Source organism: Patiria miniata, unplaced genomic scaffold, assembly GCF_015706575.1.
Source record: "Patiria miniata isolate m_02_andy unplaced genomic scaffold, ASM1570657v1 HiC_scaffold_3, whole genome shotgun sequence".
Lineage (NCBI taxonomy): Eukaryota > Metazoa > Echinodermata > Asteroidea > Valvatida > Asterinidae > Patiria > Patiria miniata.
In genome coordinates this window covers 38,873,982-38,897,624 of record NW_024037069.1, presented here as the reverse complement: position 1 = coordinate 38,897,624, position 23,643 = coordinate 38,873,982, and the positions used below count along the sequence as shown (strand labels likewise).

Sequence of the window (23,643 nt, the reverse complement as noted above, 5' to 3'; positions counted from 1 at the left end):
GAAATTATCGCTCGCGTTTACACTAACACAAGCCTAGCTTTTAGTGGTGAGCCTGGGTACCATTTCAAAGTTCAATGACCGCCACATGTTGACAAGAAAAACATCAGTCGCGAAAACCCACAAGGCGAGGGATGAATACAGTGGTGTAAAGCACGTTTGACCTGCTCCCCCAGCTTAAGTATGACTCACAGCCAAAGGCTTAGCGAGCCGAGCATGGTGTGCCTATCGTCAAGATAGCATGTAGGACTAGCAAGGCAGCATTTACAATTCGGTAAGTCGTGTTTTTAGGGCCTTCTGACTCTGACTGAGTCTGACTGTCATGAAACTTACATGAAATTGTACTGTGGAAAAAATGTTGCAACCCGACGCCGCTTCAGCGCTTGTGTACAAAGTCTATGGAGAGAGTCAAGAACATTTTCTAAGGCCAAAGGGAAAGAATTCCGTACTGCACTGGGCCACCACTTTTGCTTTTTTCAAGCGCCAAAAGGTTGCATCCGTCTCACCCTCTCCTTTCCTTTATTCCAATTGATTAATCAGTCACTTATTTAAAATTTTCATTGAGATTTGAACCTCGGCCTGGGACACTGGCTTGAAAGACAAGACTTTTACCACTGTTTACCTCAAGACCACGCGCACATTCGCATTGCAATGATCAATCTTAGGACGTATTTGAAGAATCCATTGAAATAAACTAAATATTCATGAGAAATTAAATATTCATAATGACGTATTGCTCTACCATTGGCCGGCTAATGTGTTGTCATGGTTGTCAATGTCATGCGTATAGTATAGCCCCACTAGTGTGGCCGTCGGTATGCTGCGCTGAACCTTTGGCCACACACCGTGGTACCGCGCGCTACTGAGGACGAAGTTTTTCATAAAATTCAGGGCAGTTTCTTACATTTTCAGTTTCTTACTTTCTTATGGTTGTATTCTATGATGTCTCCTATCACTTCTGGGATGCTTAGCATGTGCTTAGATCTAATGATGTTCCATTTTCCGAGATATTCTTCAATCTTTCTGGAGCCCATAATGCACTCGTGAAACGTCTGGTGGTGGCAGCCATTTTGAATGTGACAAGAGATGACCTCAAGCTGTGACGTCGCGTTTATGCAAATTGCTTGTCGAGCGCGCGAGGGCGCGAGTTGCAAATGCGACGGCTGTTTCCTGTGCCGTAGATCCTGAATAGAGATCGGTGCACGTGGCCCCCTGACGATAAATGCATGGTACAGGAAACAGCCGTCGCATTTGCAACTCGCGCCCTCGCGCGTTCGACAAGCAATTTGCATACACGCGACGTCACAGCTTGAGGTCATCTCTTGTCCCATTCAAAATGGCTGCCACCACCAGACGTTTCACGAGTGCATATGGACTCCAGAAAGATTGAAGAATATCTCGGAAAATGGAACATCATTAGACCTAAGCACATGCTAAGCATCCCAGAAGTGATAGGAGACATCATAGAATACAACCATAAGAAAGTAAGAAACTGAAAATGTAAGAAACTGCCCTGAATTTTATGAAAAACTTCGTCCTCAGTAGCGCGCGGTACCACGGTGTGTGGCCAAAGGTTCAGCGCAGCATACCGACGGCCACACTAGTGGGGCTAGCGTATAGTACTGCTGTATTCCAGACACTTCAATCAATTTGACCACTGTCTGTCTCCAACATAATTCTGCACGACGTGTGCGTCCAAAATGTGCTCTAAAAAACACATTTTTGCTAAAGATATGTCACATTTGCGAGTCCTCCTGGATTCATGGTAAAAGCATAGGGTGAGGTGAAAATTAATGTGTTTGGTGGCAGGTAAGTGGAGGCCCAGTATGGAACTCAACCCTTTCTAAGTATTTCCTAACAAAATTGGAAATGTTTCTCAGTCCCAGATTCATGACTTATTATCATTTTTGCAATGACCGACCTTCGTTGAGATGATTATGAAAATGAAGAAAAAAGTGGTGTCAGGTTGCAACATTTTTTTTCCTGCGTATTTTGAATGATCCAAAGTTATTGGGGTGGGGATTAGTCCGGGAGACCATCACAAGTTAAATTTGAACGTATTCAAACTTTACGCTAACGTGAAGACGTTATAGCCATTCCTTCCTCCATGCTGTAGCCTTCAGGAAGTCATGTGTACATGTACTTCGTGCGCGAACCAGTACAGTGCAGTACGCACACGCTGTGTGTCCCGCCGGCCCACAGGCTCTCAAAAGTGGAAAAAAGCGCCCTCTTTGTTCGCGCACAGAGCCCATAAAGTTGTCAAGGTACATGTACAGTTCTTATTTTTTCCCCTTTCCCCCAAGTTGTACCATGCTCCATGGAGCCATGTTAGGATAAGTCTTAATAAGACTTTGTTTTCTTCCTTCAGTTTTTCTCAACATCTTGACAAGTTCAGCATCAAATTGATCGCCCGTTGACTGTAGGCCCCCTCTAGGATAAGATGGGGGCGTGTATAGGGGTGGACCAGGAGCAGAAGAAGGCAAGGATGCACAGTGAGGCCATAGACAAACAACTGATACAAATGTCCAAGGAAGAGGAACACATTGTCAAGATCTTGTTGTTGGGTAAGTTGAGGATGCTATGTGGAGTTCAGTAGGCTTAAAAAAAAGTTTAATCAGTGCAGAACAAGTGAACCTGTTTAAGGAAACCTGACAAATAAAACAGCTTGTCAGGTTCCAAATTTTGTCAAAGTAATGGTTAAACCGGAAAAGGGAACTTAGACTCATCACTGTTAAGTTTTTGTGTGTTTTCAAGATCCCATTTTCAAATTGTCTAACATGTTCTTCTCAATCTTCTGTGAGCGTGTGCAGCTGGGATCTTTAAGTTTAGCTAACCCTCCTTCTCTGGCTGGCAATTTCAACAAGGCCAGCCCAGCAGTCAAACTAAATCAAGTGACTGTTTTTAACAGTTGAGTGCTCCCTGCCTTCATAACCTGATATGTAACGGTGCTTTGACTGTAGGAGATTGATAGCCAGCTGTGCCTACCAGTACCAGTCACCTGCTTTTGTCTGTTGATCAGGTGTTGATCAGAATTTGACTGTCACAGTGCCTACCAGAAATATGATCTGACTGTTGGTGACTATCCTTTGTAAAAGGCATGGCAGGGGAACAGGATTGAAATTTGACTGTCTGTGACTGATCAAACATAATCGTACCTAATGTTATCCATCACTTATCTATGAACTATTAAATTGTTTACATTCAAATGCTGTGCTGAGAACAACTGGGCTGAAGAGTAGTTGCCCAAAACTGCTTGTATTGAAGCACCACTCTTCACAAGTTGTAACTTGTACTCAGGCCTTTTGTGATTTTGATTATTTTTGTCAAAGGTGCCGGTGAGAGTGGGAAGAGTACGTTGGTGAAGCAGATGAAGATCATTCATAGCGACGGCTTCACCAATCATGAACTCATGAGCTTCAAGGTAAGACCAACCATCATCACCGTTTCACCCTTAAGCACGTGTACTAAAGTGTACTCTATTCATTCCCTAAAGCAAAAAAAACCCCACAGTTTTGCTTCCGATTACATGCCTTTCAAAAAAAGGGTCGGTAGGTCGGAAATATTAAATCAATACAAGCATTTTTGACGCAAAAGGGTTGTTTAGAGGTGTTTTGTGAAAACAGAACAGACAACAGGATTTTATAAATTTATTTATTCATTTATTATTATATATATTTTTTTGACTTGCTGATAAAATTTTTAGGGTCGCAGCCTAAAAATAGGGTCAGTCGGGTAACCGGATGCAGAATTTTTTTTTTCTTGGCCTAATGTCCAATTAAAATCATACAGTAAGGAGTGGTTTAGGGAGGAACAGTGGGTGACATGCATGGCTGTTTGGGGCATTTCAGTTACCAATGGTTCAACTCTTTGCATGGCAAGCCGATATATTATTGGCTCAAAATTGTGCCTGCTAGAGATGACTAAGCTATTAGCAACTTGGACATCATAGCACATCGTTCTGTTTGTTCCGTCTTATGAAACCAAGTAATTTTGTACATTGAGAGTTAAAGTAAAGGAGCCATGCAGTGAATTCCACACCGAAACATTTTTTTTAGTATAAATACCTACACCCCCTACCTCTGAAATGCATTTAAAAATTAGACAGTAATCCCCTATTTGGTTTAAAGGGAAGATTTATACAACATTTGCAAACATCAAAAAACAAAATGATCCAATTATCACTAAATACCTTACTGGATCGTTAGGGAATGACAGTCTAAAGCATCCTGTAAAATTGTGGCTCCTGGTGTGCTGACATTTTCAAGAAAAATTGTATTTTTTCCAACGCTGGTCGGTCAACCAGCGCTGGAGAAAACTTGCTATTTTCAAAAACTACTCCATATTTCTTAGATTTAGTTATTCCACATTTTCTTTGCAATTGATTACTCATCTGTGAACGGGTACAAGCCAGCTAAATTGATACTCTGACCGTACAAATCCCCAAAGTCTATAAATTGCTCCATTTCATCTAAGTGGGGTCAGGGAACCAGACTACAAGAATATTATTGGTTTTCTCGGTTTTTCCAGCATCTACAAGCCAAAAACGTAAAACAAGTCAGTTTAACAATATTTGCTAAAACATAAAAATCCTCCAAATGCACTTTTTTTCTGAAAATTGCAGCAAAAGCCAATGTTGCGCATTCCCTTTAATTTAAATGCTGACTTCACTGTCAGGGTAAGTGGTACACACATGTAACATAGGTTTCATGGAAAATTTGATTGCATGTGCCCTTTATTGAGCTGCTCTAATCTGGCTGTTTTTATTGTTTTAATGTTTGGGGTCAATGCAGAAATTGCAGGAAGTTTTACAAAGTAAACTTTCAAGTTTGAAACTTTTTGAATACATGCATGTTAATGTTTTACAATCTGTACAATGGAAATAGGGTGGAGCATTCCCCCTTGGCATTTACTTCTTATTGATTTGGTCTTATTTATTGATTTTTTTTCCCCGTTAACCTCAGACAAATTCCAGGTTTTGAAACTGGGTAACACAAATCAATATTCATTTACTCCAAGCACATTCCTTAACTGTTATGCAAACAAGGTTTTCATTGTTCAAGTTGGCATCGCCAACAAACAACTTAACGTTTCGATAGTGAATTTTTGGCTTTGTGAATTTAAACCTGTTCATGTTATTTGATTGTGCCAATTTGATCCTTAAAAAAGTGAACATGAACATTTCACTGATACATTTTAGACATACCGGTACATGTATGTTTGTCACATCAATTAGAAATGTTTCTCTGTCTTTGTAACTCCAGTGTTCACATTGATTGACTAATAACTGGTTAAGACAAATGAAAAAGAAATTTCCCAACTTTTCCATATGAAGCAAATGTGCTTGTGATACCTATTTTTAAACAAGCAACCTAAACATTATTTCAAAGGGTACATGTATTGTACATGGCACCTCATGGAAGTCCCACATTAATGTTGTGTGAAAGTGTACATACTGTGCATTTTCAACCTCTTAATGTGAATTATTCAAAGAATGAGTTAATGCCTGGACAAAGATTTATTGTCCACAAACCTTTCTGAGACACCTTATCCAATCAAGTGCCCCACTGGCATGTAAACAAGCCTTTCATTGGGTATCCATGTTGCAGGCTTAAAGCTGTGGACTGTCCCTGATCCTTTTACACCCATGGTCCTGAGATAATTGCCATTTGATACATTTCAGAGCTTAGACTAAGCTGTGGGGTTTAAATTGATCAGTCTGGCCAAGGTGTTTTGGAGTGTGATTACAGTTACATAGGAGTAGAGAAAGACTGACTGCTGAGGCAAAAAAAAAGAATTAGTTCTGCTTCCGATTTTTTTTTTTTTTTTTTTGGGGGGGGGCATTTTTGTGTGGGTATGATCATATGAAGGTGTCTGTGTGTAGTCAAGGGTAAAAGGTAGTAATTGATGATTTTGTGGTGATTTTTCCCCCAAAAAAAATTAGGGTAGGGGCTGTCAAAATAGGGTAGGTAGTGTAACCGGAAGCAGAACTATTTTTTTTTTTTGGCCTAATGATGCTTTAGATGAATACGAGCATGCGGTCACTGCACACTCATCCCGAGGCCCCCTTCAATGGAGAAACCATTGTGCATGCTATTGTACAAAGCAACTGCCCCTTTACTGATAATTTGAACAAAAGCTAGCACAATGCTTTCGCCATTAAAAGGGCACTTCGTTATAGAAGTGATATGCCCAGATTGGTCTACATGTATGTTAACAGAATATTTAATTAGGACCTGCTGAATCCAGCAATATCCAAAAGTTTCTGTGTGGAGCCTGCTGATGAGAACAGGGATTCCACAGCCGTGACAGCCAGAACACAACGGGTTGTTCTAAAAAAAACCTCGACCACCGACCCCCTCGAATTATGTTCAAGCCTCAGTCCCCCCGACTAGATCAATTAGCGCGTGCTTCATTTTCAAGATTGAAAACTGCTCAATTAAGAAGATTTTGAATAGGGGCAAGTATGAACCAATATTCCATGGCTTGATCTGGTCGGGGGGGGGGGGGGGACTGTGTTTTGAGGGCTTGAGGTACCGTAAGTCAAGGGGGTCGTGGGTCGGGGGGGGGGGGGGTCAAGGGTTTTAAAACTACGGTACCCAAACACAATATCTTATGTTCGCTGTTCGGATCAATTTTTGCTGAGCAAGGATGTAAGGGATAATAATCAAAACCAATAATTTCTGTCTGGCCTTGGAAGGTGTGTTTAGTGGTAATCGGTTGCTCATTGACTGTGAAGCTTTAGTATGCTTGGTTGATTAGCACACAGTAAGCAGCCTTTTTCATAGAAATAAGCTCAACATTTGAAAAAGAAACGTTCCGGCCCATTGACAATAAAACAAGTCTGTGGCGACATAGGCCTATAGTGTGGTTCATTAGGCGAAGTAAAAAAAAAAACAAGTTTCTCGTCCCCGCCCGCTTCCTTTTTGGAGGCCGCCTGGATTTATTTATTATTTTTTATTTTTGAAAAATGTAGTAGAAACACACCGAAAAAGTCTACAAATTCATCGGAAAATAAATACCAAAACCAATACAACTCTAAATGACACTGTAAATATGTTCAGTTCTCTTGTCCAACTTGTCTTTCATCTTTAAAAGTGTCTTTGAACAGTGGAACACCAATGGTTGCAGGAAATTTTGAAAAGGCGGTCATCTTGAAAAAAATATAAAATAAAAAATAAAAAGCCCCGCTTCCTCCCTTTTTTCAAAAACCCCTGACGAGAAACTATTTTTTTTTTTTACTCGGCCTTATATAAACTAAGTACATGCACCTTACTATTCATAAGAATTAAGATAGAATTTGTGGCAGGGTGTTGTTAATTCAAAGTTTGATTTTAAATGCACATTGTTGTCCTGAGTAATTTTGAGAAAAAAATTGCTGAGGTGGGACTCAAACCCACGACCTCCTGCTTACTAGTGCAGACGTCTTACCACTCGATCACCGAGCTTGCTGGGATCAACTGGCTGATTCGAGGCTGACATCTGCACTAGTAAGCAGGAGGTCGTGGGTTCGAGTCCCACCTGAATGTTTTTTTTCTTTTCTCACAATCACTCTGGACAACACTGAGTGTACGGTGTTTATAAAATGTGTTGGTGAAGGGGAAAAACAATATTGAATTTACATATTATATGTACCTTGAAAAATTTTTGTGCAGGAATTTTGATAACATAGTATTGAAGTTTGTCCATTAAGTCAGACAAAGTAAAGGTATATTAATATAGTTTTATTATCGGGTCCATTGTATTCATTCTAAATGTGACCTCCTTAACTGAAAGTTTGTGAAAATTTCTGTAGTCTGAACCATACTCCTTGTTTTGCTTAAACTCTGTACAAAATCTCAGGTTCACTTCTGGTTTCAAGTCACTTGATACAGGCAATGTTTACTGTTGCGTTTTCTGTCCCCATCTAATGTCATAATCTTTAATCTAATTTTTGTAAGTTTCTACTGCCCGGGGTATGTGTAAACATAACGTTCCTCTCATATGTTCAACAAATTGCTTACATTGTAAATCAATAAAACATTCATTGTTCAGATATTCAGTTATCCCCAAAAACTTGTCAAGTAGGGAATCAAATCTAGTGATATCATGAAAAGCACTTAATGGGCAAGCACCTGCGTACATTTTGGACATGCTCAATGTATACAAACCATCTCGCAACCTTCGATCTGGAAATAAATATCTTCTTCAAGAAGTCAAATCTCATCGTACCTGGGGGGACAGATCTTTCTCTGTTACAGCACCACATCTCTGGAATCAACTACCTCTTCATATCAAAACCTCGACTTCTATTCACTCATTCAAAACATCTCTCAAAAGTCAAAACACACCTCATGTCGAAAGATCCGTTTTTTTGTAATTAAACTGATTTTGTTTAGTTTCGTTTTCAAATTTTGTTTTTTTCCCTTCACTGTTTCGTTTTCATTGTAATAGCGCCCTGAGCACCTTGGTGGATATGTGCACTTTATAAAACTTCGTTATTATTTTTATTAATGTGTGCACTTCCCTTCTGTTTTGATTGATGAATTCATTTATCACCCGAAAAATTCTTACTAAATACCAAATTTTTCACGAATAATGATTGAGTGCTGTACGTGCTGCATTCAATTGGTGTTGTGTTCCACTATTCCTTTCATCACTCGTTGAACTCCAACTGGGAAACACAAAAGACTGGGCAGAAAAATAACATGTACAGGTTATGTTTGCCATCTCTTGCTAAGAACCAAATAATGGTTATTGTTGGGTGCCTACTGACAGCCACTATGTACATAAAGTTACATGAAGTGCTGCACAGGTGCTTCAATGCACCTGTTTGCATACCTGTGAAATCTGTTCAGGGGCTCAAGAAAAAATCAAATACAAACATATATGCAATAACCTACACGCACCTGTTAAAATTGCGCTAATTTGTATACAAATTTTTGTCCTTACAGATTTTCAATATATATGTTTTAACAGAATAAGCTCCTTTTTAATTCTGGACGTTTTCAACCATCTAAAAATATACTTTTGTTGTGAGTTGTTTGGCACCCATAACACACAAATGATATGCCCGAATTATGTCGGGCCGCAATAATTCGAACTTTGTACACAGGACATTCGGTAACTGAACGTGGGCAGATTTTTGTTTGTTTGATGTCTCATTCAGAAAAGAAGTGAATAAATTTTGTAACGCTAGAAATATACCATTTTAAAAAGAAAATCTACTTTTGGCGTGAAACTCAAAAGTTGCACGGGAAGAGCAACTTTTAGTCTTTACTATTCAACTGTATGACTATGGTGTTTGACTTAATTAGAAGAAATAAAAAATATGAACAATGTATGATGATAAAGCCATTTTGTTTATTTTGTGGTATTCGCTCACTGTTAATAAACCTGCAAATAATCCAAAACAAAAAATAGTGAACTTTTGATTACAATTATAATTTAATTTGCTATTTATAAAGTTTGTGTGATTTCTTTGACTTTTGGGGGATCACTGGGTCTCCTTCAGGTGAAAGGGGAAAAAAGTAAATTGTTAAATTTAATGAGTTGTAAACCTACTTAACAAAGAAATAAACCTGAAAGAAAGGGTGTATTTTTAGTCAATGTTATGTGTAAGTTCTAATGAAAATTTGAAAATCTTGAAGTATTGTTTTTAAGTTGAAAGGAAGTTAAAAAAAGGTCCATTTCTTTTTATATTTCCCCCTTTATAGCCAGCGGTTCTTGATAATCTTCTGAGTTCCATGAAGTACGTTCTTAATGGCATGGGACTTCTCCGAATTCCCCTTGCCAACCCAAGAAACAAGGTAAAGAGTACATGTATATGGCTTATTATTGATAAACCCCGACTCAACTTACATCTGAAAGTTTAAAGCTATAGTCCATCATTTGTAATTAGTGCATTTTGTTCGTTTGAAGCAACAAAAGTGTTCAAAATCTAATGAAGGATACTGAACAACTTACTTGATGAAGTTTCAGCTCAGCTTCAGCTTCATATTCCGAGAAAAACAGCCTTCTAGGATCTCAATTTCAAATCAAAAGTTGCTAAATCATGTTTCGAATTGTTTTGAATTGCAGCTTTACGCGATGTTGCGCACTGATCCAACGAATTATAGCAATCGTGCACGCCTGTGCGTCGTTCCAATGCTTGTGCGCGCTGCGCCGAATAACAAAACGAACAACTAATTTAAATTTTCCTACGGTGCTTCTTAAGAAGCACCGTGGGAAATGCCTTCTTTCGTTGATTTCTTCAAAATGAGAGCTTGCCAGAAAGGATAATTTCACAGGGAGTTTATTCCCCTTACTATCTTTCAACCAGTATGTTTTTCAACAATAATTACGCCGGTTACTTTTTTGGATAGCTGCAAATGATGGACTCTGGCTTTAAATGTGAGACGTTCTGGAAAAATGAGACAAAACTGGGCAGAGGTCCAAATGAGGTTTGTAGATATTTGGAAAGAGAATAGAATTCTCTTTACAATTTTCAGAGATGCCAACCATTTACTCTTTTGGAATAATTATTAGGATTTTGAGGCATGTTACTACTCTTGAAATTTCCAGCTGTTCTAAAAAGTGCTGTGGTTACTCTTAAACTTGACTGTTGTCCTATGTATTTACATTAGCATTACTCTTTGCAGGAAGAATCATTACTATTTTGTAGTCTGTAAAGTTGGCTTCTCTGAATATTGTTTGTTGCACTCCAACCGGACATTCCGTTGACAAGTTGTGGCTGTTCGCATTTATCGACATGTCAAAAAAGTAAAATACTAAAGAAAAAGGCATTTAAAGTTACAAGTATTGTAGTCATTTAAAATGAAAGATGCCAATTGGGTTTTCTTAAAAACACATTTATTTAATGGGTTTTGTACTATTTCTTTAAAATATGTGTGGTAGACATAATATCAAAGATTACTACCGTAATTTTCGGAATATAAACCGCGGCTTAAACGTTGAATTTGCCCATGCAAATGTGTACTGCGACTTATACACCGGGCGGCTTATAAGCCGAGCCTTGAAGAATAAAAATGACATTTACATATGTGTATTTAATGTACTGGTATAAGAAAACATCTGTTGCTGAAATGAATTATCAATCAAGAAAGTCATTAACAAGTCGAATGCACGTCCCACAAAAAGGTACCGAGCGGTAAAAAGTACAGCAGGCCGGCCGGCCGGCCATGCGTGAGTGAAAGCTCACGGTCTCTTCGATGCTGCTTTCGACCAGCCGTACGTGGATAACTATAGTGCTGCTGCATGCGCTGTATTCCAGATCCCGGCCCCATGCAGACCACACCATTTGTGGTAATAAAGGGGTGTACTTTCTTGGGAACAATAATTACCAATATTTCCACTGTTTTAAAAAAGAAAAAAAACAACTAACACTTTTTTATGGAGTTCAAAACATTCCTTTATTCAATAACAAGCTGGTTTACCCGATCATAGATCGGGTAAGGCGTATAGTGTTGGGGATGAAAATGTGGGGAGTTAAATGTAAATGGGGGATATAGTTGGGAAGACATGCAGTTAAAGAATAGCAATTTCTGTGGTGTGATCTGAGGCAATTTCTGATCACTATAACCAATTTGAGCAAAAGATCATCTGTGAAAGTTTGGAGTTTTGAGTAATTGAATCAGCTACATGTATTCTGAGCAATAGAATCATTATTGTAGGCTACAATATTTTTATTCGGGGAAGAAAAAGTGTGGGGGGGGGAGACCAAACAATGCCCCCCCTCAAAATGTGTGTGTGTTGGGGGTGGGGAAGGGGGGGGGGGGGTTCTCCTGTCCCCCGTTGATTTACGCACATGATCATTATGTACCATGGCAACTGTCTGAAAATGTTGCCGTGGGTCTGTTAAATTGGCTTTTTGTGAGGCAGTCGCATTTGGAAAACGTAGTGAAAAGGTTACTGTAGTACACAGGTGAAGGCTGGTTGTACAGTTTGACAAAAAATTGGAATCATGGAGGAAGGTCATAATTAAGTTTCAGTATTGGACTCTTCAACAAACGTAAACTTGAACTTCTTACAATTTGTGAGACCGTCTGCGATTCAACTTTCATTCAACTTCAAGTTGGTTCAACCATCTATATATAAGAGCAAGTTTTACTCGGCCTCCGAGAAATGTTTGCTTCTGAAAGGATCCGAGACCGCGGCTTCACGTCCGTGGAAAAAATGTGGGTGTCTTCCGCCAGGTCGGACACTTTTTCGTCGATTTTTTGTGACTTCGTTGAAGATCGCGATATTTGAAGCAATGCATCGATCCTTCGTTGACCCCAAACAGGCCCCCGAAATTATAACGCGACACTGAATTATACGTGGCGGGCAGCGAACTCACAACGCTCAGCCTTGGTGGTGGTGGAAGCATGGAGCTGTAAACACATTATGGAAGCAACAGCACTCTATCACGTGACGTCACATGCTTGCGCTTCAAATAGCGAGCACCGTAGACCCAACCTCGTTTGCAGGGTGTGGAACAGGCTGCAGTACGCGTTGCCATCGACAGTTTTACATAGCCCGGAAATACTATGCAGTGTAGACTTTCGATTGGTCAGACCGCGCAAGGCATACTAATGTGTAGTCCTTCTGAGTATTCGTTGCACTCGGCGCAGGGGCGGCAAGCAAAGCACAGGAAACAATAGGGACACTTGGTGGCCACGCACCATGGGGAAAAAATATTTTGCCAAGGTCACCCCATACTACCATTTGGTGAACACTTTTGCAGAACGGCCGAGTAGAACACGTAAACGAAACCCCTACGTTGACCTCGCTGACCTCGCACAGTCTAGACTCGCAGAAAAGCCAGCACAGGGGGCGGCCAGGCAGTCAACGTGAAAGCGCTTACGACGGCAAATTCCTGCGCAAAACGCAGTCACGAAAAATCGACGAAACGGATCGCCGGTCCGTACGGGAAAATTAGGACGACCCGAAGTGTCCGACCCGGCGGAAGTCACCCTCCGCATTTTTCCACGGACTTGGAGCGATTTTGGCGCCGCGTGAGCCCGCGGTCTCGGAACCTTTCAGGAGCAAACATCGTCTCGGGGGCGAGTAAACTTCTCTCTTATAGATCAGTTGTTCAACGTCACAATATATATTTTTTTCTTGAAATGTATTCAAGAAACGATGTAAAACTCAAAACAGGGGCTAAATCACCCCTTACGAAATAAATGGATTCGTCCATAAAAATGTCAGCATTGTGTTGACTGTTTTCAAAGAAAGTTACGATCAAAACTTGAATTTTTGACGTTACAACTCGTTAGTAGTAACAACAATTTGATAACATTTGTTGTAAAAACGGACCTGTTTATTCTTAGGACAAAACCAATCAGCATCTGTTGCCACATAGCAAGATTTGTAGCGCTCCAGTCAGACGACACATGGTGGGTTACATACTCTCTCAAGTGCTGCGGGAAAATGTTGTCATTCGCCGGCGCAGGCTGCCGGGCCATGCGCTAACTTTTAAGGCAGGGGACCGTACGGGTTAGCCGGCAGCAATTCCCGGTGTTTATTTCTCACCATCAATTTCCATATTTTTATCCACTGTAAATGATTTGATATAAATTTTGTGGCCCTTAGTTTTCGTAGTGTAAATGGAACTGGTTCAGAGCATTTTTACTAGAATTTGCAGGCCTTACAAAATTGAAACCGCTGCGGTCGGTGCAGCTTATCATGCTTATATGCCAGTGCGGCTTACATGTATACGCCGACTTCAAATCTTAATTTTCAGATTTTTGCATGCTGTAGCTTATACGCCGTGCGGCTTATATTCCGAAAATTACGGTAATATCAATAAATCTGAATAAAATTTCCCCGTTCAGGTTTTTGCATTTTTCTCCACTGCCATGACTGCAGCTTGTGCCCAGTTCCGTCTCATTTTGCCAGAACACCTCACAAATGAATGTTGTCTTTAAAAGAAACATTTCTTCAAACTTCATTTTCATGTAGTTTGCTAGTCTATATTCAAATTAAACACTAAAGTACCGGTAGAATTCTTGTAATATTTAAGAAGCTAAACCTGTAAATGCTGATAGCAAGTTTCAGTTTACTTTCTTTTGGTCGTTTGTTGTCAATGCACAATTGCTTAAAATTTTAAGTAATATTTTCAGATCTCATATTATTTTCTGGGCAATAAAACTATCCAAATATGTTCAGTTAAAATTATTATGACTGATAAAATTGTGATATTTATAAAAAGAAATCAGTTTCAGACTATATTTATTTCAGAAAAACTTTTGAAGAAGTTGCTTTTCAGCTTTACCCGTGTATTGTTACTAATGCTTCTGAGTGAAAAAAATGTGCTTTTCTTCGTTCCCAGATCTATGCTCAGACCATTCTCCAGTGCTACCGCTGTTTTGACGAGCAGATCAAGATGCGCACATCTATCGCAATAGCCCTACTGGCGCTCTGGAATGACACGGGGATCAGGTCATGCGTAGCCAGAGGTCACGAATATGAACTCAATGACTCGGCGTTATAGTAAGTCTGGAGCATTGAATTTGTGGTCTGCGGGTAATCCTGCAGATTGTGGATTTGAGTCCAGCCCGGGGTTATGGTGCGTGTGCCCTTGAGCAAGGCGCTTTGTCACTCATTGCTTCGCTCCACCCAGGAGTAAATGGGTGCCTCAGACGGCAGTGTTGGTGACTATGAGAGGTTGATTACGGCACAGAGCGCCGAAATGGCTGCCAATCAGCCGCGTATGCTCCCTAGGGAGTTAAGAAGCTTTCAGGAGTGTTGCCCGTTGAAACAGGAATCATAATAATTGCAAAACGCTTTGATACCCCGTTGCGATGTAAAAGCGCTATATACATTTGTAAATGCCTGCTGTTATTATGCTATTTTTACCGGCATTTCATTTGGGTAAATTTGGGAAAATACTAGAGAGTTTACCCAAAACAAAACAGTGCCTTCCTATTGTGTCCTCCATATCTCAAATAGGCTAATAGGCCCTACTTTCCTGCTAAACAGGTCCCCTGTCTTTTTCATTTAGATCATGAGTTTTAGGTAAGGTTTTCTTTCTGCTTATTTGTGAGGGTTCTCGCAAAATGAGATAGAACTGGGTAGAGGTTGAAATTAGGGTTTTGTGGGTGGGTATTAGGAATGAGGTTAAAATCCCCATGCAATACTGTTTGTTGCGCTTCAGGTGGACATTCTGTTGGCAAGTTATGGCTGTTTAAATGTCCGATTATCAACTTGTCAAAAAAGTAGAATACTGACATGACTGAGAAAAAGGCCTTTAAAGTTTCCATTGTTTTGTAGTCATGAAACTGAAAGAGGCCAGTTGTTTTTCCTGAAATATACTTTTATCCCACGATATTTATACTATATCCTTAAAACATGTGTGGTAGACATAATCAAAGATTACAAATATCATTAACATATGAAAATCGAAGAAAATCATTCCCATTGGCTTTTTTTCCTTCTTCATTTTTCTGTACAAGGCCTGTGCCCAGTTCCGTCTCATTTTGCCAGAATGCCTCACATTTTACTAAGCCTAGCAAAGAGCATACGAACTTCAGAGGCAGACTCTCTTAAAAGTAACAATGCAACAATGAATATCTCATTTTTGGGCACCGGTGTTTGCATATATCCAAGAAGAGAAATATGTATAAAATTAGCACATACGCTTATTTCTGCGAACTGTTAAGTATAGTGCCATTAAATTGGTACTTGGTCGAATCTGGAATTCGATTTGTTTGTATTTGCTCAGCAAGTCTTGCATAGTGGAGTGTATACAACCCCACCGTGATGACAGCATGTTGCTAAAGGTTTCAGCCTGTTATGCATAACAAAAATAAATAGTCTGTCAAAGACAGACTGGAGAGGATAGGGCCAGTAAACAAACATTGAAAGGTGAAACTTTCCATGACCTTCTTGTATTTTTCTTCAGCGAATGCCACTGTGCAATTCAGTGAAAGGAATAGCCTCTGCCATTTTTAAAATTTAAAACTTATTCTTTAGGATACTAGATCTATCTTTGAGCAGTTGAGTTGAAGCAACTGCTCTTGAAGTGTTTGTTAATCTCATACTTGAACTCATATACTCCTAGGTTTCTTTACTCCAAACACGTTAAAATATTCTCAAGTTAAACGGAAAGTTACTGCATGTACTTGTAGTCCTTGTGCTATAATGATTGCGTTTTTTGTACTCTTTCTTGCTAAAAGTACTTGATCACAACTTCACCATCCTATATCAAGTATTACAGACTACTGCTTGGTGAGTAACTCCATTACTCGAGTACTCGCGAGTAGTTTTTATGCCACTCGTTTTTCTACTTGTGGTTTGTCATCTACTTGAGTACTTGTCCTGGCGCAAGTAGAAGCAGGTACTCGCGAGTGGCAATTTAGGGTTTAGGGTTCACAGCTTAAAGGGAATATACATCATTTGCTTTTGCTGTAATTTTCAGAAATGGATGGAATTGGGGGGTTGGAAATATATAGCAAATATAGTTACACTGACTTTTTTGAGGTTTTGGGTTCGAAAATGCTATAAAAACCAAGAAAAACAATCATTTTCCTGTAGTCTGGTTCCCTGACTCCATATAAGAAGAAACAGAGCAGTTTACATACATTGGGGAATTGTAAGGTCAGGGAACCAGTCTAGCTTGCTTGTACCCGTTCATAGGTGTGTAATCGATTGCCAACAAGAGCGATGGTCAACTGGGGCCAGTATTAGAAAAAAAGCCAGTTTTTTCCAACGCTGATCGGCCGATCAGCGTTGGAAATTGATACAAAAATACCACTTTTCTTGAAAATGACAGTATACCAGGTGCCATGATTTTACAGGATGCTTTACACTGTCATTCACTAGCAGTCCATCAAGGTATTTCAAAATGATTTGGTAGTTTTATTTTTTGATGTTTGCAAATGTTGTATTTTCCCTTTAATACGTTCCCTGCAAAACCAAGTAAATGACCCGAAACGTCGCACAGTAAGGATATCTCAGTGCTTAATAATGTGGTGTGACTTGCAAGCTATTTGCTTGTAAGTTGCTTCACATGCTTTATGGGAATTTGGTTAACTACTAGGGAGTACCCGACTACTCGCGAGTAATTTCTTTGCAAGTACTCAATTAGAAAAATCCACTACTCGCCCAGGCCTAGTAGAGACCAAGAACCTGAATAATCAGTGTGAATTAAAATTAAAATACATCTTTCCTTTTAGCTACTTTGAGAATATGGAGAGGATAACATCAGAGTACTACAGACCAAGCACAGTAGATGTCTTGAGAGCAAGAGTCCGAACGACAGGTGTTATTGAGACACACTTCAAGATCAAAGGCGTAATATTCAGGTAATAAGCTACTCAGCAGAGTAATGTTTGCCCCACCATCCTATTATGAGCTTAAGGTCATCGGAAAAGTTTCTAGCTTCTAGGCTATATACTGGTGATGTAGAAGACAAGCAATGTTCAATCTGCTCTGATAGTGACTGCCAAAGCTTCATGTGAAATTGTATATTGAATTATTAATCAGTGCTACGTACTGAATACGGCTTGATAGTTGTACTAAAACTTAATCTTTAAGGTTAATTTTTAAAAGAAAATATCTCTGAACACCCAACAGTCTTTCTGACATTTTTTTTTTTTTTTTGGGGGGGGGAATTATCTTTCGCATTTTTGTTTTAGTTAATGTATATGTGAGCACTGGTGGGGGAGGGGGGTGATTTTTAACATTGGCACAATATTTGATATTTTTTATTCTTCCTTGGTTTGGCACAATCACGAACAACCGTTTGTTCCTCTTGTTTAAAAATGAAAGGTCACATTATTCAGAAGAAGCTTGTCTGGAAAAGTTCTTTATTTTGTATGCTTGTAAACACCAATGAGACAGAAAGAGTAACTTAGTGAGAACTTGCATGAATGATTAATGACCTGTCAACATTTCAGAATGTATGATGTTGGAGGTCAAAGGTCAGAGAGAAGGAAATGGATCCAGTGCTTCGACGATGTGAAAGCTCTGCTCTACGTGACGGCATTGAGTGGTTATGACATGACACTCTTTGAAGATCCAGAAGTTGTGAGTATCTTTCAACAACTTAATCTTGTTCTGAGGACCTTTTTGAAGCCTTGAGCAAGAAAAATGTAGCATTACACCTGTTGATATTTCATTGGCTATTAAGTTTCCATCAATTCAGTGGTAAAATAGCTTACGTTTACTTCTAATCTGCACCCAAAATACTAACTTTAATGGAGTTGCCCGTCTGGTAGTCAAACGTCCTATTTCAGTGAAAAGAGCATGTAGAAACAACAACCAATTAGTGTCATTACATCTTACGAATAAAGTTATCTTTGCGAAACACAGTTGATGTTTTTTTCTAAATGAAAAGTGGAAAAGCGTCTTTGTTGGAACAACTTGTAGGTGTCTATAATTAATGGTCATGGCTCTGTAAACAATTCGAGCTGGTATGAGAGACTAAGCCGGTCCTGTTTCAGGCCAAATTTTGTGAATATCTAAACATTTTTTAGACGATGGCAAGTATTTCACTAGGGTTAAGAAAACCCAAAATTTGATCACTCAGTACTTAGCTTTGGTGGTTTTTATTTATGTTTTTTTTTTTAACACTTGAGGAATGACATTTTTTGATGGGGTCCACGAATTGGAACAAACTTGACTGCTACAATCTAACTTGACTGTCAATTTTATCATTGATCTTAGAATCGGCTTAGGGAAAGTCTTCACTTGTTTGAGTCCGTCTGCAACAACTGTTTCTTCAGAAACACCACCATCATCCTCTTCCTCAACAAAGTTGACTTGTTCCGACAAAAGATACTTCACACTGAGAGACAACTAAGGCTGTACTTCCCTGAATATCCAGGTTGGTTATTGCACTGCAAATTACAGTGTTGATGTCGAGTCCATCACAAGTCCATCACATGTCCATCACATGTCCATCACAAGTCCATCACAAGTCCATCACAAGTCCATCATAAGTCCATCACATGTCCATCACAAGTCCATCACATGTCCATCACAAGTCCAGTCACAGGTCCATCACATGTCCATCACAAGTCCAGTCACAAGTCCAGTCACAAGTCCAGTCACAAGTCCAGTCACAAGTCTAGTCACAAGTCCATCACAAGTCCATCACAAGTCCATCACAAGTCCATCACAAGTCCATCACAAGTCCATCACAAGTCCATCACAAGTCCATCACAAGTCCATCACAAGTCCATCACAAGTCCATCACAAGTCCATCACATGTCCATCACAAGTCCATCACAAGTCCTCACAAGTCCGTCACAACTCAATCACTAGTCCTCCAGTCCCAAGTCAAGTCACAAGCTATCCAAACGAACTTTGACAAAGGCATTCCTTTGTTATTGTCCATCACCTGTTATTGTGAGCAGACCTGTGAACAGATTTGTGAATTATTTGTGACCCGACTTGTCTCAGACTCGACGATAACACTAACAGAGTGTGTTTTCTGTTGAACCAATGGTGCAGTATAGCAACCTCTCACTTGCTCAGCATCATGACTAACTTGTGAAAGTAGTTGTTAAATTGTATGGAAGAAGATTTCGCTCTTAATCCACTCTTCAGTTCAGCAAGACGCTATACCGGGTTTATCAAAGGAAAGGTAGTCAAGAAATATTGGGTTAGTGTGTTATTAACTTATGAATTTGAACAGCTTCAGTGTGGTTGCAGCTAAAGAGTGATTTATCAGCTATTCATTGAACCTTTTATCTATCTCTGCAGTCATAGATAACTGACCACAATCTTTCTTAAAAATGAATCAAAAAATTTGATTGGTTTTAGATGTCCAAACAATGAGCTGTTACTGTCTATTGTACAATTTTTAAACACTTGTCGCCTTCATTATTTGTTTGCAGGTCCTGATTACGATGTCGAGACAGCCTGTCGCTTCATCCGCAGACGCTTCCAAGACGCTAACCACAATGTTAAGAAACACATCTATCCCCACTTCACCACGGCAACAGACACCACCAATGTGGAGGTAGTATTTCAGATCGTCATGGAAACCATCATAAGGGAAAACCTCAAAACGGCGGGTATGTTATAGCACACTGTTTAAGCCTATCACCCTATCGTCTCCCCTACGCGTGTTGAAATCAACACGTGTTCACCATAAGCTGAAGCGGGTCCCTTCGAACATGGGTAGGCAAGGCTTACTGTTCACACTTAAACTGGTGTGTAGATTTTGGATTTCTACTCAGGTAGAGCCTCTCAACCCTGGGTTTGACCAAGGTTGAATTTACCCGTGGACCAGGGTTGATTTTACCCATGAACAAGGGTTGATTTTACCCGTGGACCAGGGTTGATTTTACCCTTGGACCAGGGTTTGAATTCTACCCAGGAAGAACCTTTATCCTTGGACTGGGGTTGATTTTACCTGTGGACCAGGGTTGATTTTACCCATGGACCAGGGTTGGATTTCTACCCAGGAAGAACCTATATCCGTGGACTGGGGTTGATTTTACCTGTGGACCAGGGTTGATTTTACCCGTGGTTCAGAGTTGGATTTCTACCCAGGAAGAGCCTTTGTCCGTGGACTAGGGTTGATTTTACCCGTGGACCAGGGTTGATTTTTACCCATGGACATGATGGACCAGGGTTAATTTTACCCATGGACCAGGGTTGATTTTACTAGTGCAGTGTGCCGGACCCGTGTAGAAGCTGTGTTGGATTCTTGCTTGTGTGAAAGGAGTTCCCGAAAGGTTTTGGACAGTGGGAAAGGCTCTTTTGATTGTCACCGCTTGTGTGAGTTTAAAACCATATGGGTGCTGTAGATACGCCAAGTTTTAAAGCACTGTATGATAATTTTTTTTCACTGAGAAAACTGATCAACAAGAGAGCGATTTTTTGTCAGATATCTCATACATGTTCAGATTTTAAACTTCATTATCCCTGTCACAAAAAAAAATTCAATGAATGTCATAAAAACACTGATGAGCCTTATGTGTCAAATTCAAATATATTTTCCCAGGATTTTACTAGGCTGATATCAGGGTCTTTTTGGCTGAATTTTGTATTTTGTATGAGTGTAGTTTGAAGCCAGAATAGTGGAACCTTTAATTTTCCTATCCATCAAATTTTATTAAAAATATGATGTAAAATGGCTGCAAAGTTTTTGCATGTGGAGATAATAAAAAGATATATTAGATTCAGCGTCAAGGCACGTTTAAAAAATTGTTTCATTAAGTCAATAAATGGGGGTAATGAAAGACATAAATAATAACCTATTGTACACTGTACTACATGTAAAGGCAAGAATTTATTGTTGGCAAATTTTAATTAAGTCAAATGCTAAAACTTTCAAATTTTTGATTTCACAACCTGCGTTTGTAAAGATGCTCCGTCACAGCCTTAGTACGTCATTTTTAAAATTCACTCTCTCGGTGCCAGTCAATTCTCATGGATGTATTTCAAATTTATCTGTATTCAAAATTTAAAAATAATGAAAGGAAATTTGTTATTCACTGCCCAAAATATTTGCCTTAAACACTGGAATATTCCAAATTCTGTGCCTTGACCTGTGGCCAAATTTGTACATGTACTAGGCTATGCCTTTTACCTTAATTCTCATATATGCACTGACCTTAAGGAATACACTGTTACGAATAACAAATAATTTGAAATGTACATTTTTAATGTAATGATGTAGCGCCTTGAGCACCAATGTTGGTGGATATTGTTATTAAACTGAGGCTGAATATCAATGCATGAGTATTTTTTTTTGTTAGATTATGCATTCATTTTGCAGGATGTTACAATGACAATTTGTCAGCAGAAAAGTTGTCGAGAATTTGTACATAGTGTATATGTATATGTTGCTTGCCATTGAGAAATAGTAATTGTGTAGATGTTTTATGAACTGTTTTGATGCCAAATTTTTTACACATTCCAAGTAATTAGGTGCTGTGCCGTGAGTGTCAGTTCAGATGTGTTGTAGTTGAATGTTACAAATGTTTGAAAAATGTGACGTGTGTTTATAGAAAGTGGTAAATATTTAGGTCAAGGCGTCGGCTGATAACATTTTGTAGATTGTCAGAAACTTTGTATTCTTCAATTTCATAGTTGTCATTGCAAAACTAGCTAATTAAAATTAAATTGTTTCTTTGATGTTTTGTAATATGCCCCAATATCATCAGGAAATTTTTTTTATCGTTAGCTGATAAATTCAATGACATTCAGGTCCTCCATTTTGAGGTTTTCTGTTCTTTGATGTTTTATAGATAAATACTTTGACGTGAAGTGGCTCCATTTGAGTGACCATTTTATTAATGAAATCTTACATGAACACTCTGCTTGTAAATCTTTATACACTGTACATGTACATGCATAGACCTTGATCATGCTGCCACCATTTCAGTCATGTTCCCTGTATCCAATAACAGTTCTGAATGATAATGGGTTTTTGTGCAAAAAGGACCAGACTATTTGTCCTTCCAGCCTCGCTTTGGTTACGTTGATTTAAATGGGAAAAAAATCAAGATGGCCGCAACATGATAATAGTCTATTTGTCATATTAAGGTGTCATCTCAAAACAAAATATCTGGGAAAGGTTGTGGGAAAGTTATCTGCAATAGACGCATTGTATCGTGTATAACTTTGTTGCAGGATTCTAGACAATTTCCCCAATATTTTCGAGTCTGTCATGAAGTTATCGTTTGTACAAAGTGCTATTAACTTAATTGCGGGAGAATTCCAAGGAGAATGTTCAGAATCACGTAACAAATACCTGATACAATGGCGTATAGAGGATAAACTTTCTGCAATGTATCTTAGATATTGATTGAGATAACTCCTAAGTTCACCATTTCTTTCCTTTTTTCCTGTTACTCATGCTTTGACCCTAACTGCCCTGAACTTCCTTGTGCGAACGAAATAGTAATTCGTGCGAACGAAATAGTAATTCGTGCGAACGAAACAGGAATTCGTGCGAACGAATTAGTAATTCGTAATTAGCAAACTCCAAAAAAAAATTCCACCCTGTCCCTTCCCGGGCTTCATATATCCCTCCACGGCCCATATTCAAGAAATAATGGAGGAATTTGCAGCTATACATATGCTATGTTTCCATGAGGCCAATTGGAGGATTTTGCAGGATTGAGGCTACATCCTAGCAAAAAGGCCTAGGGAGTTGGGTTAAAATTAAAAGTACTGTGTAATACTTCGAGTGACTTTTTAAAAATGAACTTTTGACTTTATTCAATCTACTTTACGTTGTGTATTTTGACAATGTTGCTGAAATCAAACTAACACCATAGCTTTAATGTACATAACTAAGCTTCGGTAGTTCAATTTTAACTTGCCATGATTGCATGCCAAAGAATATCTGTAATTGTAAGTATGAACAAGTATTTCCCTGAAACGGAGTGTTATAATTCCATGAAATGAAATTGGGTGAGGGGTAGTTTGTTGTGTTTAACTTGATGTCTACATCATAAATGAGCAACTGTAAACAGGAATATGAAGGACAATTTGTATTTAAATTTTAACCAAGTTAATCAAATATTATTTTGCAATAATGAAAGAGGCATTCATTCATTAGTTGATGTGTGTTGTCAACAATTCATTCAATATTTAATAGTACCTTGAAGTGAGAGAAGTGCATTTTAGAATTTTTCAAGTTACAAAGTACCACATGACCATGAGAAATATCTGTAAATATTTGTATTGTACAGTCTTTTTGGATCTGAATTAAAGTGAAAT

General features: G+C 39.0%; 1 protein-coding gene across 1 annotated transcript; it reads left to right on the top strand.

Annotated features, from left to right (window-relative positions):
- LOC119737730 (guanine nucleotide-binding protein G(o) subunit alpha-like) lies at nucleotides 1-20,523 on the top strand. Its single transcript, XM_038212285.1, has 9 exons — nucleotides 1-271; nucleotides 2,366-2,561; nucleotides 3,327-3,418; nucleotides 9,690-9,782; nucleotides 14,288-14,448; nucleotides 17,133-17,261; nucleotides 17,856-17,985; nucleotides 18,625-18,784; nucleotides 19,800-20,523. The coding sequence occupies exons 2-9, from the start codon at nucleotides 2,438-2,440 to the stop codon at nucleotides 19,988-19,990; spliced, it is 1,080 nt and encodes a 359-aa protein (XP_038068213.1). The 5' UTR covers nucleotides 1-271; nucleotides 2,366-2,437; the 3' UTR covers nucleotides 19,991-20,523.
- The last annotated feature ends 3,120 nt before the right edge of the window (nucleotides 20,524-23,643 follow it).